This window comes from Mytilus galloprovincialis, chromosome 1, assembly GCF_965363235.1.
Source record: "Mytilus galloprovincialis chromosome 1, xbMytGall1.hap1.1, whole genome shotgun sequence".
In the NCBI taxonomy this organism is placed as follows: domain Eukaryota; kingdom Metazoa; phylum Mollusca; class Bivalvia; order Mytilida; family Mytilidae; genus Mytilus; species Mytilus galloprovincialis.
The window spans coordinates 56,628,611-56,649,642 of NC_134838.1; the positions used below are offsets into that span (position 1 = coordinate 56,628,611).

Below are 21,032 nucleotides of genomic sequence, written 5' to 3' on the forward strand. Positions count from 1 at the left end.
TCAATGAACCATGACTGAAGGTACATGGCTAAACAATGAATCTCCATGGAAATGAGATGTATCAATGCTAATACAACTGCATACCAAATATCATTGACTTACCACTAGTGGTGGTTCACCGTCAACTAGACCTAATCACAAACTAATACATGAAAACTAAGCAAAAGTTTCAAAGTCAATAGACCATGACTGAGGGGGCGGGGCCAAATAATCTCCATGGAAATGTGATATGCCAATGCTTATACAACTGCATACCAATTATCATTAACTTACCACTAGTGGTTCCCCATAAACTGAACTAATCACAAACTAATACATGAAAACTAAGCAAAAGTTTCAAAGTCAATAGACCATAACTGAGGGGGCGGGGCCAAATAATCTCCGTGGTAATGAGATGTGCCAATACTAATACAACTGCATACCAAATATCTTTGACTTACCACTAGTGGTGGTTCACCGTAAACTAGACCTAATCACAAACTAAAACATTGTTTAAGTCGCCGCCCCCGCCGACACCGGAAACAGCATACGTATGTCTCGCTTTTTGACTCCGTCAAGCGAGACAAAAATACGTAGAAGCAATATAAAAATATTTTCAAATGTTTGCTCTGAATACGGTATATAATGAGTCATAAAAAACTTGTGTTCAAATGTAACCGAATTTCATGAAGTTCTGACAAAGATTGATGAAATAAAACTTTAACCACGACTGAACCGAAACGCCGACGCTAACGATGGAATCTAGGATCACTGTCTCGCTTTCAAGAAATACATTTCGCAGACTCGACAAAAATCGTACACTCGTCATCGATTGCTGCTGTCGGTGTTAACGTGTCAGTAATCGGTTTATCAGTTAATTACAGAATTGTAATAAAAATATCAAAGTTTTTCTTTAGTTGCTACAACCCGACCATAAAACAGACAACAGCAGAAGGTCACCAATAGGTATTCGATGCAGCGAGAAATTCCCGCACCCGGAGGTGTCCTTCGGCTGGCCCCTAAAGAAATAAGGCCTTATTCCTTGGTCATTTGTGTTTTGTTTGGCATTGCATGTGATATTGCCCCATACCAATGTAATTTTACTCAATGTCCCTTTATTTTCTATCATATTGTACACTGATCAAGATTGTAAAAAAACACTTGTCCGTGAGAAGTTCCAGACTTGTATATTCTAGCACACGATGTCAAATGGGTTTTTTAAAATGTCAACAGACAAAAAATACGAAAACATTATTTTATACCCTGGTAAAACAATAATAACACAATAAGTCAATAAACCTCAACAGTTCGGTGCCAAAAAAGACGTCATTTTAGGGAAACCCGATTAGTCCACTGCAAAGCAATTTTGAAAAAGCTTTAATATATGATATTTTTAGTTTTTGAATGCACACCAGTGGTATTTTGCATAAAATAACGGAGCACAAAAAGTCCACATTCTAATATACTGTGTATTTGAACGGACAACACACCATTAGTAGCTGTGTTTGGTCATTTAGTGTGGAGCTCTTTGAAAAAGCCATAAGTGGTACCGAAGCAAAAAGAAAAATTTTGCAAACTTAGATCATCGGTGCCTTCCGTGATCATATCAACATAAACACTAACGACTTCTTTTCGTCTATTTGGCTCATTTTGTGTCACACTGTCTGAAAACAAAACGCGATAAGTCCGTTTCCGAACACGATAAGTGCGGAAACGCCGACAAAACCCCGATAAGTCCGTTACCATTCTACACCGTGGATTAGTCTCGCTTTCGCGACTGGCTGCACAAATATTAGATTCATTAAAAAATCATCTTTTATAAGATAAAATTTAACATAAGAATGAAACATTCAACTTAATAATGACATCAATTGACATTCAAAGCAAAGTGCTTTTCTTGTGTTAATTTTCTTAGTTCAGTTGAACATGTATAAGAATCGTATAAGCCATATCCTGTATAGTCCAAACATGTGTATTAACGGAACATTACATAGTCAAATAATATATTAACAATTCGGGTATAGTCCAGAAACATTTTGTTTCAGGACATAGGGAAGATTTCTAATTATTTAAACTTGTGTTTATTAAAACAAAGCTTTTTTTTAAAAGGTTTCATTGCACTTACTTTATTATCATAAATATCTCCTTTTCACAATGAATCCAAACTGTAATCAGACTTTTTAAAATAAAACAAAATTAAAATAAAATAAAGGGAAAACATACAAACACATATCTCTGTATATACAAAGAAACTAAATTTAGGAACGTTTATTCACAATATTATAATAAAAACTAATATAATCTTAAATCACAAAATAAACTGCATATACCAATGGTGTGTACTGTGGTTTGGAAGACAAAAAAGGATGTTGCATAGATATATCACTAAACGATTTTAAAGTTATAAAATACACCTGCACTGTTTAAGTGGAAATCTATGTGCTAATTATTAACAATGTTATGTTTTTTTGTGGAGTAAAACATTAAAACCAAAAACTGGTGCATTTTGTTTGTAAACTAATTACTTAATACCAATAAAGTCAAATTTGAGCAAATGTAGGGCAAAGGGAGGCATTTCGAAATAAATTCATGTATCCAATTGGAAAAGTGTTTAAGCTCTGTAAAAAATATTTCTGTGGTTCAGCAAAAAATTGTCAGTATATACCTTGGGTTCAAGTTATGTTCTAACATTTCTGAAAGACCATGAATGGCACCATTAATAGTAAAACATGCAGAGACATGTCTCTGATATCTGTGAGACTGTTGTGACTATACAATGTAATTTGTGGAGTTCGGTTCAGCAATGAATTTAAAGAAAAGATAAAACACATGACATTTTTGCACTTAACAAACCTAACCATTTAATCCTGTAAATTTGCACTTTACTGAATTTCAATATGATGTTACAATATACATTTTTCACAAGATTCATCGAATAATTTCATAATAAAAGTCTCTTTGGACTAACAAATATAATCCTACAGAAATATAACCTTAACTCAAAGTATGGGTTAGTTAGTTATGGCAAATCCTGTTGATAAAAGACTAGATATTATAGTACAGAATATGTATTTCATCCATTCTAATTGAATTAAAAATATAATGACACTCTAGAAATATAAAACAGACTACATTATGACATATATGCACTAAAACCTTTACAAAATCTGAATATTCATGTAATTAAATATCTGTATTTTGTGGTAAAAACATTGTGTACAAGTTTCATAAAAGGAGTAAGTCCAGTAAGGGCTGATTTTGGCCTCAAATATCAGGTTCATCTGACGAAAGATTTTGGACACTTTTTAAACACTTAAGTGTCTGTTTCAGTTGATTCAATTAGTATATGTGAAAGATTTTAAACTGATTTAGTCATTAAAAACGCTCCGATTCAAGCTTAAATATGAAAAATCTATCAAATATGCCAAAAAATGTCACTTTTGAGATGATTTTTGTCAATAATGAAAGTGGCCGCATCCGTGTTCATCCTCAACCTTTATATATGTTATGTATATCAAATACAGCTTACATTTCAATATTAAGAATGAACACAAATGCGACCACTTTCATTTCAGACGAAAACCATCAAAAATTTAACTAAAATGCTAAAATTGTGAAAATTGCAGTAATTTAGCATGACTTAATGATGCTAGTACCCGATATATGTCCATTGTATTGTCAAAAACAGCCCATATTCATGTAGCAGAAGCATTCTTCTTTCCTATAAAAAAAAACCCAGATGCTTCGCAGGGCGCAGCTTTATACGAACGTAGAAGTCGAACCCTGAACAGTTGGGGAAGTATGGACACAACATACAAGCTGGATACAGCTCTGAATTTGGATTGTGATTAAATTGTTGACACATCATAGGTTTCTGACACAGAATGAATGTGGGCTAATGAACTTAAAAATATTTTTTGGCTTTTGAGCAATTCACTATGCTGTTGAATATTGATCCCCTAAAAAAAACATTTGAAGAAATTTTCTTTTTAATTTCTGAAATCTGAAATGAAATTAATTAACTCCCGCTTTCCAATAATTCAAAAATTATCGCAATACAAATTTCTAATGGAGTTTGCAACAAAAAGTTCTCATTTAAATACATCATAAAATATTAAAATATAAAATGTCATACAGTCATGGTTAAAATTAATATTAATTAATAGTAACTTCTGAAAAATAAATTACAGCTTATCATCTCAAGACAATTTTTATTTTAACAATCATCGTTCAATACATAATTTTCAAGCAGTGTAAGGGAGGTTATCAAACATATATATAACAGTTTTCTTTAAATGGAATTTGATTACCTCTCTTACAGTGCTTTTAAATTGTCTAAATTGTCCTTTAACCAAAAAAAAAAAAACCCCTCATTTTCCCCCCTTTTTTGCCCCTATTTGCTAAATGATTTGAGCCATAACCCCTCATAACCGTCCCTTTGTATTATGGAAACTTGTGGCATAATTTCAGAGAGATTTATACACTTAAACACAAGTTATTGAAACTACAAAAATGCTTATTTGGGGCCCCTCTTTTGGACCCCAACTTATTGAAACCCCCATTGGAGCAAGAATCCCAAAACTCAATTCCAGCCTTTTCTTTGTAGTTAGAAACCTTGTAGTATAATGTCAGAGAGATCCATAAACTGAAACACAAGTTATTGTCTGTAAAAAAGAAAAATGCTTCTTTTTGGCCCTTTGTTTGCCCCTTATTTCTACATGTTCAGGGAAATTTATCCCAAACTCCATCCAAGCCTTCCAAATTGCATATGGAACTTTGTGTTACAATGTCAGAGAGAACCCATACAGTTACACACAAGTTATTGTCCTGAAATTAGAAAAATGCTGGTTTTTGGCCCCTTTTTTTGGCCCAAGGGGGTTTGCGGGTCTAAATCATTTATATAGGATTTCTCTATATTTTTCTATAAATTAACTTTATCTTATAGTTAATAGAAAAGTAGAATAAAAAAGTGCGGTCACCGTTCATTTGCGCTCACAATCTGCCTTCGAAAGAAGCATACATTTTTGTAAAGGTGTTTTTTGTCTGTTGAAGTAATAGGAGAAATAAAGGTAATATCGAAATAAAAAAATATATTTATTACAGAAATCGCTCAAATTTTACAGAAATTTAGTTTAAGTACAGCTTATATGGAAATTATATTAAAAAAGATAGGTCACCGATGAGATGAAAAAGATATTTCAATTTTAAAGCCAAAAACTGGCATTTTTCCACCAAAGGGAGATAATTTGGAACTTTTTTAATGATGTATACATTTTAAAAGTCATCTGGGGCCAACACGCATTGATTGTTTTGAATGATTTGTGTACCATATGATAAAGTAACAACTACAAAAGGAAATAAATAAAATTTGTAATGAAAAACAAATGTTTCATTTTTTTCTGAAATTTTTATACCCTCGAGCCTCCTTAATACCTAGACTGTTTGCCCCATAACCCATAAAATAAATCCCAACCTTCAATTTATGGGTTTAGACATCGTGGTACAATTTCAGAGCAATTGAAATACTTATACACAACTTATTGTCTTGAAACTAGATAAATGCTTGTTTTGAAAATTGGCATAAATCTAGAACAGTTAAAGATGTACACAAAAATTCAAATCAATCTGTATTTTGTGGTTATGATCATTGTGTACTTTTTCATAAAATTTGGTTGAAGCAAACTTAAGTTAGAGAACGGAAACGAAAAATTCAGACATTTTTACATTTGTAAAGGGACATAACTGTAGAACACTATCAGTAACACCAACAAAATTCAAACTTCATCTGTATTTTGTTGTAATAAGCATCGTGTATAAGTTTCATAACATTTGATTGAGGCAAACTAAAGTTAGTGAACCGGTCAAGAGTTTCCATCCATTGTACCTCGATAATACTATATGACCGTAATAGTCATTCATTTTTTGCAGAATTTCAAATTCAGCTACGGGATTAAACGTTAAATGGAATGGTTGGGTTTCTGCTTTTCATATGTCGATAGTCGATTTATTCTATCCCAATGATTTATTGTCTATTGTCATTTCGATTGAATAAAAAACTTACTTACTGGATATTTGTGGATTAGTAAGTTTATTGTCCCCTCAAATACAACTACTGTCCTCAGCTACGCCTCAGGGCAATATAGATCAAAGGACAATAAACTTACAATTTTACTCATAAAATTGAGAAAGGAAATGGTGAATATGTCAAAGCGACAACCACCCGACCATAGAGAAAACAACAGCCGAAGGCAACCAATGGGTCTTCAATGTAGCGAGAATTCCCGCACCCGTAGGTGTCCTTCAGCTGGCCCCTAAAATATGCATAATAGTACAGTGATGATGGACGTCATACTAAACTCCGAATTATACACAAGAAACTAAAATTTAAAATCATACAAGACTAACAAAGGCCAGAGGCTCCTGACTTGGGACAGGCGCAAAATTGCGGCGGGGTTAAACATGTTTATGAGATCTCAACCCTCCCCCTATACCTCTAGCCAATGTAGAAAAGTAAAAGAATAACAATACGCACATTAAAATTCAGTTCAAGAGAAGTCCGAGTCTGATGTCAAAAGATGTAACAAAAGAAAATAAATAAAATGACAATAATACATAAATAACAACAGACTACTAGCAGTTAACTGACATGCCAGCTCCAGACCTCAATTAAACTGATTGAAAGATTATGTCTTCATCATATGAATATCAGGTACAATCCCTCCCGTTAGGGGTTTAGTATCATACTATCATAAAATATATGAGAAGAACATAACCCGTGTCATGCCAACAACTGTTTTGGGCATCATACCTATTTAATTATTGAACAATGTGCAATGGTTCAACGCATATCCTTCAAACATGTATGTTATTTAAAATATTTTCACAATTTACGGGTAAAATATCACAGGCGTTCTATGAAGTGTATAGGAACTCCAATTTCAAATAATTTACTTCTGTGTTTTTGTAGTCTATTCATATCTAATGTTAAACACATATTCTCCCAACACAGCTCTTGGAGAGTGGGCAATATTAACCAGATTCTTTGTACACAGTTCGTTCTGATATCGTCAATACGTGTTACACCTCCAAATATGTACAAACAACCATCCTGAAACAGATTCAAACTGAATTCAAATATATATTGCTACCTACCGGTTTTCATTATAAAAGGATAAAGGTCCTTTCATAGTAAACAGTAAATGCAATTAAAACAATTTTGACATATGTTTATCTAGATAAAGTCGCAGCAGATGAAGAAGAATGATGTGATATCATTATAAGTGATTGGTACTCAAACCACATCTTCTTATATCTAATTAATGAAATAACTTTTAATTAGCCAGCTATTTCACCTTTCTTGCAAAGACTCTTCCAACCAATGCTTACTCCAGGTAATAACCATACACAGTGGTCATCTGCATATTTGTTACTATTCTTTTTAAAAGCAGTAAAAAGAAAGAAAACAAAACCAAATAACGATATTACAATTTACTTGCATCTTGGTAAATTGTTCATTCTATTTCAAATAAAACATTATAAAAGTTTTTCTAAGAATAAATGATTAAAATAAATGGGAAATGTGTCAATGTGACACATATGATATCCCCGCTTTGTTAAGGATCATAAATCTACAACAATAAAAGTGACATCCCCAAATTCAAATATAATCTGTATCTTGTGGTTATAAGCATTGTGTATAAGTTTCATTTACCGACCGTGCAAGGGCTGTATAGCCAGTCAAGGTCGTTAAAAACTTCCATATATATATAAGTTTCATTACATTTGGTTGAGGCTAACGTAAGTAAGAGACAGGAAACCAAATATTCAGCAACCAAAACTCAAACTTGATAGATGTCTTTTGTGGAAATAAGCATTATATATAACTTTTATAACATTTTGTTGATGCAAACTTAAGTTAAAGAACGGAAACCAACTTTAGGGCGTATATACGTACGGAAGGACAAAGGAATATAATAATTCGTCTGGTAAAGAGGCGTACCATTACAACTGTCATTGGAATTTACATAAAAAAAAAATTATTGACATTTTATGGCATCATACTGGACACTCTAAAAAATTTCTTATAAATAAAAGAACAGTGTTCCAGTGAGCCCTGTGTTTTATTTTATCTGTCAAGATTTCAAGATTTTTTAGGAAAACACTCAGACACATTTACAATGTGTTACAAGAGGATATTATTGATAACATATATATACATTAAATATGACAGAAATGAACAAGTGATTAACAAATTATTACAAACAAAATCTAAAGAAGAGAAGACAGTTTTCTGATAAACATGGACAATTTCTTATATAATTCAATATTGCAAAGTGACAAAAGACCTTCCATTTTTACAATATTTGGATTATTTCTATAATATTGTGGTAAATATCTGTTTCTCAAATCTACTATCTGTGCATTTTTACAAATAAATAATACACGATATTCATCACCAATATCTTCTTTGCATAAATTACATTTTCTTTCTGATTTTGGTATATTGTACCATCTACCAGTTTCTATTGGCAATCGTAAGTTTGCAGTTCTTAGTTTTGAAATCCAAATTATAAATGACTCTGGTAAATTAATAAGATATCTTTCTATTTCAAAACTCTTTTTGGACAGTGAATAAAATTGTCCACGCGAAGTGGTGTGCAAATCACTGTACCATTTTTGTATGAACTGGTCACACAAAATTTGTTTTACTAAAACCTTTTCGTAAACAGCAAACTGGTTTAAAAAAATAAAGCTCATGCCTAACTCATTAAATATAGATTCTAAGTGGTTTATCCACTTGAAATTCACTCCATGATTGCTTTTTAAACATAGCATCAACTTGTATAAAGTACTGCCAAGTTTATTGTCATTTAATACTAATTTACTCCAAAAAGAAATCAAACTCAATTTGACCCGAATTTCGAGTGGAAACCTCCCAAGTTCTCCATAAACCATAAAAGAGGGACGAAAGATACCAAAGGGACAGTCAAACTCGTAAGTCTAAAACTAACTGACAACGCCATGGCTAAAAATGAAAAAGACAAACAGAAAAATAATAGTACACATAATGATGCAGTTGAATTTCGAACTTTCAAAATTCTCTTACAGAATTTCAAGCGGATTTGTTCAATAATTTTTAGGTTTTCAAAACCCCACACTTCTGAACCGTACAATAAAATTGGTTCAATCATAGAATCAAACATTTTTAATTGTATATCTATAGGTATTGATGCATTTCGAAATAGTTTGTAAATGCAATATAACGTCTTTTGTGTTTGCTCAACATGTTTCTTCCTTGTGTTAATAAACTTTCCATTATATTTGAAAATAACACCTAGGTATGAATATGTATAAACAATTTCAAGGTTACAATCCTGCAAAGTAAAAGTAAAATTCTGTCTCGTTTTTCTTTTACAAAAAATCATTACTTTAGTTTTATTAACATTAACCTGTAGTTTCCATGTATCACAATATGATTGAACCAGATGCTCCGCAGGGCGCAGCTTTATACGACCGCATAGGTTGAACCCTGAACGGTTGGGGCAAGTATGGACACAACATTCAAGCTGGATTCAGCTCTAAATTTGGATTGTGATTAAATAGTTGACACAGTATAGGTTTTGGACAAAGGATGAATGTGGTCTAATGAACTTAAAATATTTTTTTTGTCTTTGAGCAATCACTATGCTGTTGAATATTAATCCTCTCAAAAAAATGTTTGAAGAAATTTTCTTTTTATTTATAAAATCTGAAATGAGAAAAATTACCCCCCCCCCCCACCATTTTTTTTTCACATCCCCCTTTCCCTTTTTTCAAAACTGATCTCAATTCAAATTTCTAATGGAGTTTGCAACAATAACTACTCATTTAAATACATCATAAAATATTAAAATGTAACAAAAAGTGCTTGTTATCACTGAATGGTAAAGAGTGTTTTAATTTATCAGTTGGTAATAAAAGTGAATATACATTGTGCATTGTATAAAACAATAATTTAAGTTGATTCAACTACTATTCTGGACAAAGAAAGATAACTCCAATCAATTGAAAATTTCTTGCTATTGCACAATATTGTGCAATTAGATATTTCTTGCTATTGCGCAATACTGTGCAATTGAAAATATTTGCTATTGCACAATACAGTGCAATTGAAGATTTCTTGCTATTGCACAATACTGTGCAATTGAACATTTTTTACTATTGCACAATACTGTGCAATTGAAGATTTCTTGCTATTGATGAATACTGTGCAATTGAAAATTTCTTGCTATTGCACAATACTTAATATAATAATTTTGGATCCTGATTTGAACCAACTTGAAAACTGGGCCTATAATAAAAAATCTAAGTTCATGATTAAATTCAGCATATCAAAAAAGCCAAAGAATTCAATTTTTATTAAAATCAAACTTAGTTTAATTTTGGACCCTTTGGTATTTAATGTAGACCAATTTGAAAACGGGACTAAAAATTAAGAATCTACATACACAGTTAGATTTGGCATATCAAAGAACCCCAATTATTCAATTTTTGATATAATCAAACAAAGTTTAATTTTGGACCAACTTGAAAACTGGGCCAATAATCAAAAATCGAAGTACATTTTTAGATTCAGCATATCAAAGAACCCCAAGGATTCAATTTTTGTTAAAATCAAACTAAGTTTAATTTTGGACCCTTTGGACCTTAATGTAGACCAATTGGAAAACGGGACCAAAAATTAAGAATCTACATACACAGTTAGATCCGGCATATCAAAGAACCCCAATTATTCAATTTTTGATGAAATCAAACAAAGTTCAATTTTGGACCCTTTGGGCCCCTTATTCCTAAAAACCTGTTGGGACCAAAACTCCCAAAATCAAACCCAACCTTCTTTTTATGGTCATAAACCTTGTGTTTAAATTTCAAAGATTTCTATTTACTTATACTAAAGTTATGGTGCGAAAACCAAGAATAATGCTTACTTGGGCCCCTTTTTGGCCCCTTATTCCTAAACTGTTCAGACCTCAACTCCCAAAATCAATCCAAACCTTCCTTTTGTGGTCATAAACCTTGTGTTTAAATTTCATTGATTTCTATTTACTTATACTAAAGTTATTGTGCTAAAACCAAGAATAATGCTTATTTGGGCCCTTTTTTGGCCCCTTATTCCTAAACCGTTTGAACTAAAACTCACAAAATCAATCCCAACCTTCCTTTTGTGGTCATAAACCTTGTGTCAAAATTTCATAGATTTCTATTTACTTAAACTAAATTTATAGTGCGAAAACCAAGAAAATGCTTATTTGGGCCCTTTTTGGCCCCTAATTCCTAAAATTTTGGGACCAAAACTCCCAAAATCAATCCCAACCTTTCTTTTGTGGTTATAAACCTTGTGTAAAAATTTCATAGATTTCTATTCACTTTTACTAAAGTAAGAGTGCGAAAACTAAAAGTATTCGGACGACGACGCAAGACGACGCAGGACGACGACGCCAACGTGATAGCAATATACGACGAAAAATTAAAATTTTTGCGGTCGTATAAAAATGTCTAGAGCTCTTTGCATACCTTCCATACTTTCAGATAGAATGACAGTGTCATCTGCATATAAAATAACAAATAATTTATAAAAAATGTGTAACTCACTTTCGAGCTTTTCTTTAATAATATTAACAGGTTCACCGTCTAACTGGCTGAAATAACTTTCTAGATCATTTAGATATATAGAAAAAAGAAACGGTGATAAATTTCCCCCCTGCCTTACACAAGTAAGACAAGGGAAAAATTCAGACTGGTCACCGTTATACTGAACGCAAGATTTAATATCATGGTACATGTTAAAGATAACCTTAAAACATTTATCTTTAATCTCACAATTTTGTAATTTTATTCCATAGCCCCGATCGTCAGACGGTGTCAAACGCCTTCCGAAAGTCGACGAAAGTACAATAAAGCTTCTTGCCAAACGAAAAATATAACTCAATTAGAGTATGCAATACAAAAATGTTGTCAACTGTTGAATATCCTTTCCTGAAACCAGCTTGGTTTTCGGAAATGAGACTCAATTCGTTAGCAAAAATATTTAATCTAGAATTTATAACAGACGTAAATAATTTCCCTAGGCAACTGATAAGTCTGATTGCCCTGAAATTGATCATCAGGGTCAGACGGGTTACCTTTGTTCTTAAAAACAGGTTTTATAATTCCACTGGTCCAGCTTTCTGGAATAATACCAGTATCTAAGACTAAATTAAAAAGCTCACAATATATAGAAAGTAACAATGGAGTTGAATATTTCAAATATTCATTAAAAATTTTATCTGTACCTGGAGCTTTGTTATTTTTCAGGTCCTTTATTGCATCACATATTTCTAATTCTGTTATTTTTCCATTTAATAACTCATCATATACAGGATTTTCACAAATGCTATCAATATTCAAACTAAAATCTCCCTCATCATCTTTACTTGCATTTAAATTTTTAAAATATTCAAAACAAGAGGCTGTCACAACGACAGCAAACCGGATTTATTAACATTTATTTGTGTCCTGGCAATATCACAAGAACCATTACTGATGAATGGTGAAAGTGAAAATCGTCAATATCAAATTTGACCTCCATTTTGTCATCAGTATCAACATATTAAAATTTGAAAAGCTTAGATTGAATGGTTCATGAGTAAATGCAACAACCTGAATGGAAACGCCATTTTACGATCTTTCAAGAACCATAACTCCTGAACGGTAAAAGTCAAAATCGTCATTATTGAACTTGACCTCTATTTTGTCATCAGTAACAACATATTAAAATTTCAAAAGCTTTGGTTGAATGGTTCATGAGAAAATGCATGGACACGATGGGAAAAACCATTTTTCAATCTTTCAAGAACCATAACTCCTGAACGGTAAAAGTCAAAATCGTCATTATTGAACTTGACCTCCATTTTGTCATCAGTAACAGCATATTAAAATTTCGGAAGCTTTGGTAGAACAGTTCATGCATAAATGCACGGACACGACTGGAAACTCAATTTTTCAATCTTTCAAGAACCATAACTCCTGAACGGTAAAAGTCAAATTCGTCATTATTGAACTTGACCTCCATTCTTTCATTAGTAACAACATATCAAAATTTGGGAAGCTTTGGTAGAACAGTTCATGCGTAAATGCACGGACAACTCCATTTTTCAATCTTTCAAGAACCATAACTCCTGAACGGTAAAAGTCAAAATCGCCATTATTGAACTTGACCTTCATTTAGTTGTCAGTAACAACATATTAAAATTTTAAAAGCTTTGGTTGAACGGTTCATGAGTTAATGCACGGACAACATTTGATTGCCGCCCGCCCGCCCGCCCGACTGCCCGACCGCCCGCCCGGCCGCCCGCCGTACATCCCCAAATCAATAACCGACATTTTTGTCACAAAAATCCGGTTAAAAAGTGTCAATCTCTACCTGTGGGTTATCTTTTCTTTTACTTGAAAATTTGTGAAGTGTATTCCAAAATGCTTTTGTGTTTGTTTTTGATAATGATCGAAGCTCGTTTGCACAATTTTCTTGGTATTTTTTATAACTCTTGTTAAGGAGTTGTCTGTATTCTTTAGCCTTCATATTCATCAGTGTTTTGTTATCAGCAGTCTTAATTTTTTTGTATTTCCTTCTTCCTCTGTGGAACTCATCACGCATAATCTTGCAGTCTTTTTTAAACCATGGTTTGTTTTGAGTTGATCTTTGACGCTGTTTACCCGCTGGTCCAAATGCAGTTAAAGCCGTATCTAAGAGTATCTGTCGTAAGTGTAATAACTGAAAACTAGAGGGTCCAAGGACCCTGTGTCGCTCACCTGATATTTTTATTTACAATTGAAGCATGATAAATGCAACTGTTGTACTGTCGTTTAGTTTCAGAGATATAATACTAAAAAGTGCATTTGATTTCAGTCATGTGGGCAGGCAGAATCATCATACACAGTGGTCCCTGGATATCCTAGTGGTGATTTAAACCAAGTTTGTTTAAATTTGACTATTTAATTTCAGGGGAGAATTTTGTAAAATTTATCTAACGAGAAATGCAAAGTAATGAGAAAGTTGTGAAGTTGTTTTGTTGTTGCGCAACCCCCCCCCCCCCCACCCCCCGCTCCCCCTTTGCCAAAAAAACCAAAAAGGTAATAAAACATTATCATATAAGGGCAATCTATCCTATTAATGATTTCTGCAAAATTCAGTTGATTGTGCAAGGGTTGTATAGTCAGCTGAGGTCGTTAAAAACTCTCTTTTGTTGTTGCAGATAGATCTTGACCTGATAATCAATTTTACCACATGTCAGATTTGCTCTAAATGCTTTGGTTTTTGAGTGATAAGCCAAAAACTGCATTTTACCCCTATGTTCTATTTTTAGCCATGGCGGCCATCTTGGTTGGCTGGCCAGGTCACCGGACACAATTTTTTAAATTAGATACCCGAATGATGATTGTGGCCAAGTTTGGTTTAATTTGGCCCATTAGTTTTAGAGAAGAAGATTTTTGTAAAAGATAACTAAGATTTACGAAAAATGGTTAAAAATTGACTATAAAGGGCAATAACTCCTAAAGGGGTCAACAGACCATTTTGGTCATGTTGACTTATTTGTAGATCCTACTTTGCTGAACATTTTTGCTGTTTACAGTTTATCTCTATCTATAATAATATTCAAGATAAAAACCAACCAGATGCTCCGCAGGGCGCAGCTTTATACGACTGCAGAGGTTGAACCCTGAACAGTTGGGGTAAGTATGGACACAACTTTCAAGCTGGATTCAGCTCTAAATTTGGACTGTGATTAAATAGTTGACACAGCATAGGTTTCTGACACAGAATGAATGTGGTCTAATGAACTAAAAATGTTTGTTTTGCCTTTGAGCAATTCACTATGCTGTTGAATATTAATCCTCTCAAAAAAATAAAAGAAATAGCAATAATTACTCATTTAAATACATCATAAAATATTAAAATGTAAAAAAAGTGCTTGTTATCACTGAATGGTAAAGATTGTTTTAATTTATCAGTTGGTAGTAAAAGTGAATATACATTGTATATTGTATAAAACAATGATTTAAGTTGATTCAACTACTATTCTGGACAAAGAAAGATAACTCCAATCAATTGAAAATTTCTTGCTATTGCACAATATTGTGCAATAAGATATTTCTTGCTATTGCGCAATTCTGTGCAATTGAAAATATTTGCTATTGCACAATACTGTGCAATTGAAGATTTCTTGCTGTTGCTGAATACTCTGCAATTGAAAATTTCTTGCTATTGCACAATACTTAATATAATAATTTTGGATCCTGATTTGGACCAACTTGAAAACTGGGCCCATAATCAAACACCTAAGTACATGTTTAGATTCATTATATCAAAGAACCCCAAGGATTCAATTTTTGTCAAAATCAAACAAAGTTTAATTTTGGACCCTTTGGACCTTAATGTAGACCAATTTGAAAACGGGACCACAAATTTAGAATCTACATACACAGTTAGATTTGGCATATTAAAGAACCCCAATTATTCAATTTTTGATGAAATCACACAAAGTTCAATTTTGGACCCTTTGGGCCCCTTATTCCTAAACTGTTGCGACCAAAACTCCCAAAATCAATCCCAACCTTCCTTTTATGGTCATAAACCTTGTGTTTAAATTTCATAGATTTCTATTTACTTATACTAAAGTTATGGTGCAAAAACCAAGAAAAATGCTTATGTGGGCCCTTTTTTGGCCCCTTATTCCTAAACTGTTGGAACAAAAACTCCCAAAATCAATACCAACCTTCCTTTTGTGGTCATAAACCTTGTGTTGAAATTTCATAGATTTCTATTAACTTTTACTAAAGTTAGAGTGCGAAAACTAAAAGTATTCGGACGACGACGACGCCAACGTGATAGCAATATACGACGAAAAATTAAAATTTTTGCCGTCGTTTAAAAACAGCAAAATTTCCTTAAAATTACCAATTCAGAGGCAGCAACCTATCAACGGGTTGTCCGATTCATCTCAAAATTTCAGGGCAGATAGATCTTGACCTGATAAACAATTTTACCCCATTTGCTCTAAATACTTTGGTTTTTGAGTTATAAGCCAAAAACTGCATTTTACCCCTTTGTTCTATTTTTAGCCATGGCGGCCATCTTGGTTGGTTGGGCGGGTCACCGGACACAATTTTTAAACTAGATACCCTAATAATGATTTTGGCCATGTTTTGTTAAATTTGGCCCAGTAGTTTCAGAGGAGAAGATTTTTGTAAAAGTTAACGACGCCGGACGCCGGACGCCAAGTGATGAGAAAAGCTCACTTGGCCCTTCAGGCTAGGTGAGCTAAAAACCTTAATTATCTATGTCCACATGAATTGACTCATATGAAGACTTAACTGATATACAAGTCTTTGATATAAACATAAATATTAATCGTGTGAGAGTGCTTATAACAGGATTAAATGAGTACTGATTTTCTAACTAGTCGATATAAACCTGTGATATAGATTTCATAAATATCTACAAAGATTTGTTCACTCACGCATGCTTTACCTACAACATATTTTCTATTGAATTTTCATTTCTACGGAACAATTTTTATGCAACTAAAATTTCTAGGGGGAACAACTCTTTTCGAAATAGTTGATCCAAACTTGATTTTCAAATTTGGTCGAGAAGTCGCTGATATTAAACTTTTGACATAAAAAATATCTGGGAAGAACTGTACACATGCGTGCTTACAAACAGACAGTCAGAAAGACCAGTGTCATATGGTATTTTAATCCCCATGGAAAATTGACACCGGGGTCAAAATACTGCTATGGTAAAATGCTTGCCCCTCCCCCATGTATGGAAAATTGCCCCAATGGTTAATTAAATCCCTCAGTTTTTTTTTAATTCTAGATAATTAGTAGAACATAATACATTATACTATAAGCTCATTATAGATTGAAAACCACAGTCGGAAAAAATACCATGCCTTGAACATGGTGAAGTTTTACCAACTTCAGTTTAATTCAAAATACTTATTGAAACATTATCACTAGATCATGTACATTGAATTCTTTGATTATTTGAAATCCTAACATACAAAGAGAGTAAAATTTCCCTTGGTAAAAAATGAGGGGGTTCAATTTACCATGGCTCAGTAAAATTGTTAAATTTAACATCTTTATCATATATGTACCATATATAAATAAGCTGGTATTAAAACTTTGATTTTTTTTTTTAAATGATTTGATTTTGAAAGTGGATGTGTATAATAGACAAGGGGTGGGGGTGGGGGGAAAAAAGGGGGGGTCGAAATATTATATCTAAGAAAAAGTTTTAAAAATTCTTTTCCATCACGTTTCATATAAACCGAATACTTACATCATTATAATTATGAAAAGTAGTTTGAATATATATAATTTTGGAAATTTGAGGTGTAGAGTGGGGAGTTCATGCATCAATCCTATGGCAGGGATGGGAGAAGGATCTAAATACCATGGCTAAGTAAAGTTTTCAACACATATTTTCCAGCATGTTAAATACATACAAACTACTTTGTAGAGTATTATAACTATATAAAGGAGTTAGAATAGCTTGAGTTTTTTAATTGAAGGTGAAAAGAGTGGAGTCAATATACCATGGCAGGGGGGTCAAAATACCATTGCTGAGGAAAAAAATTCAAAACATCTTTTCCACCATGTTAATGGATACAAACTACTAATCGGCATATTATTACTGTGTAAAGAAGTTGGAATAGCTAGATTTTTTAAATTGAAGGTCAAAAGGGGGTACATAAAAATAACGGGGAAAGGGGGGGGGGGTGGGGTTGTCAAGTCAAAAGACCATGACTAAACAAGATTTTCAATATATCTTTTCCAGCATCTGGAATACATACAATGTATGCCATAGTATATTGAACCCCCTACTATAGACCTTTAATTAAAAACATTCTGGCTATTTTAACTCTCTGACATAGTTATAATCCTCCATTATGGAGTTTGTATGTATTTAACAAGTTGCAACATATGTATGGAATTTTTTAAATTGGATGTGTTTAGACAAGGGGTGGGGGTGGGAGGAAAAAGGGGAGGTTGTCGAAATATTATATATAAGAAAAAGTTTTATAAATCATTTTCCTTCAAGTTTCATATATATCGAATACTTACATAATTAAAATTATGAAAAATAGTTTGAATATATATAATTTTGGAAATTTGAGGTGTAGAGTGGGGGATTCATGCATCAATACTATGGCAGGGTTGGGAGGGGGATCAAAATACCATGGTTAAGTAAAGTTTTCAACACATATTTTCCAGAGTATTATAACTTTATAAAGGAGGTATAATAGCTAGAATTTTTAAATTGAAGGTGAAAAGGGGGGGGGGGGAGCCAAAATACCATTGCTGAGGAAAAAATTCAAAACATCTTTACCAGCATGTTAAATGTATACAAACTACTAATAGGCATATTATTACTGTGTAAAGAAGTTGGAATAGCTAGATATTTTAAATTGAAGGTCAAAAGGGGGGGGGGGTCCGTATACCTACCAAGTTGGGGGTGGGGTGTGTGTTTGGGGGGGGGGGGTAAAAAAACCATGGCTAAACAACATTTTCAAAACATCTTTTCCAGCATGTTAAATACATACAATGTATGCCATAGTATATTGAACCCCTACTATAGACCTCAAATTTACAAAAAAATCTAGCTATTTTAACTCTCTGACATAGTTAAAATACTTACAATAAATATTTTTTATGTATTTAACAAGCTGGAACAGATTTTTTAAAGATTTTACTTATCCATTGTATTTTTACCCCCTGCCATGGTATATGTTACCACCTACTATTGTCATATCATTTGAAAAAAAAAATTTAATTTCTGTGTCATTTTGGTCTATTGTCGAGAGTTGTCTCATTGGCAATCATACATCTTCTTTTTTATAAGCCAACATATTGTACATTTGATAATCTGCAATACGATTTATCTAAAACAGGAGGGTTCAATTTTCCATGGTGGGGGTTAAAATACCACATGGGAAAAATTACCCAAGGGTCAAAATACCATGCGATAGAATGACCCCTGGGTTAATTTACCATAGGGTATTTTGACCCCGGATTCACTATTCGGGGGGAGGTTGAAATAGAATATGAACTATTTTTCTATGTCCTTAATAACAGATTACTTGGGTGACAATACCTTATATGGCAAGGTTATCAAGATGAACCAGATGCTCCGCAGGGTGCAGTTTTATACGACCGCAAAGTTTAAACCCTGAACGGTTGGGGCAAGTATAGACACAACATTCAAGCTGGATTCAGCTCTAAACTAGGATTGTGATTAAATAGTTGACACAACATAGGTTTCTGACACAGAATGAATGTGGTCTAATGAACTTAAATTTTTTTTTTTGCCTTTGAGCAATTCATTATGCTGTTGAATATTAATCCTTTCAAAAAAATGTTTGAAGAAATTTTCTTTTTATTCATGAAATCTGAAATGAGAACAATTGACCCCCCCCCCCCCCCCAATTTTTATTCACATCCTTCTTTCCCTTATTCCAAAACTGATCTCAATTCAAATTTCTAATGGAGTTTGCAACAATAACTACTCATTTAAATACATCATAAAATATTAACAAGTGCTTGTTATCAATGAATGGTAAAGATTGTTTTAATTTATCAGTTGGTAGTAAAAGTTAATATACATTGAATTGTATATTGTATAAAACAATGATTTAAGTTGATTCAACTACTATTCTGGACAAAGAAAGATAACTCCAATTGAAAATTTCTTGCTATTGCCCAATATTGTGCAATTAGATATTTCTTGCTATTGCGCAATACTGTGCAATTGAAAATACTTGCTATTGCACCATTCTGTACTATTGAAGAGTTCTTGCTTTTGCGCAATACTTTGCAATTGAATATTTCTTGCTATTGCACAATACTGTGCAATTAAAGATTTCTTGCTATTGCTGAATACTGTGCAATTAAAAATTTCTTGCTATTGCACAATACTTAAAATAATAATTTTGGATCCTAATTTGGACCAACTTGAAAACTGGGCCCATAATCAAACATCTAAGTACATGTTTAGATTCAGAGAAGAAGCCCAAGAATTCAATTTTGGTTAAAATCAAACTTAGTTTAATATTGGACCCTTTGGACCTTAATGTAGATCTGCACCAATTTGAAAACGGGACCAAAAATTAAGAATCTACATACACAGTTAGATTCGGCATATCAAAGAACCCCAATTATTAAATTTTTGATGAAATCAAACAAAGTTTCATTTGGACCCTTTGGGCCCCTTATTCCTAAACTGTTGGGACCAACACTCTCAAAACCAATCCCAACTTTCCTTTTATGGTCATGAACCTTGTGTTTTAATTTCATAGATTTTTATTTACTTATACTAAAGTTATGGTGCGAAAACCAAGAATAATGCTTATTTTGGCCCTTTTTTTGCCCCTTATTCCTAAACTGTTGGAACTTAAAACTCCCAAAATCAATCCCAACCTTCCTTTTGTAGTCATGAACCGTGTGTCAAAATTTCATAGATTTCTATTAACTTATACTAAAGTTATAGTGCGAAAACCAAATGTCTTCGGACGACGACGACGACGCCAACGTGATACCAATATACGGTCGTATAAAAAGTGAAAAGCTAGTATGATCATACAAATGATGTTTCCCATTTGAATCTAAAGTAACTATTTTGTTCCAATTTTGTTCAAATATGACAGATTCCAAGACTGATAAATCGATAAACAAAACAGAAGACTTTATAATGCAATATAAATTCAATTAGCTTTGTTGTTATCAAGCTAATTGGTGTCCTTTGCTTTGCATATGTCCTATAACCCTGATATGACAGTGTTTAAGGTTTTCCTAACTAACATGCAGAAGACAATGTATCATGGAGGTCTGGTAAAAGATCTTATGTCTTTTGAGTCTTCGATTTGACTCACAATAGTAACCTAGAAATATAATATGGTTTGGACACTCTATACTGGTTGTTTTATAGAAAGTTAAATAAATCATGCGTTTTTCTCTTTGTAAAAACCAGT

The 21,032-nt window shown here is 32.9% G+C and overlaps 1 protein-coding gene across 2 annotated transcripts in view; it reads right to left on the reverse strand.

The window, feature by feature from the left end:
* Window positions 1-6,777: 6,777 nt before the first annotated feature.
* LOC143079341 (kelch domain-containing protein 10-like) overlaps window positions 6,778-21,032 on the reverse strand; it is a 170,652-nt gene continuing 156,397 nt past the window's right edge. For both annotated transcript variants that reach the window (XM_076254611.1, XM_076254601.1), the window contains one exon: window positions 6,778-7,087. In XM_076254611.1, the coding sequence (XP_076110726.1) occupies window positions 6,881-7,087 (207 nt within the window). In that variant the 3' untranslated portion in view covers window positions 6,778-6,880. The remainder of the gene's footprint in view (window positions 7,088-21,032) is intronic.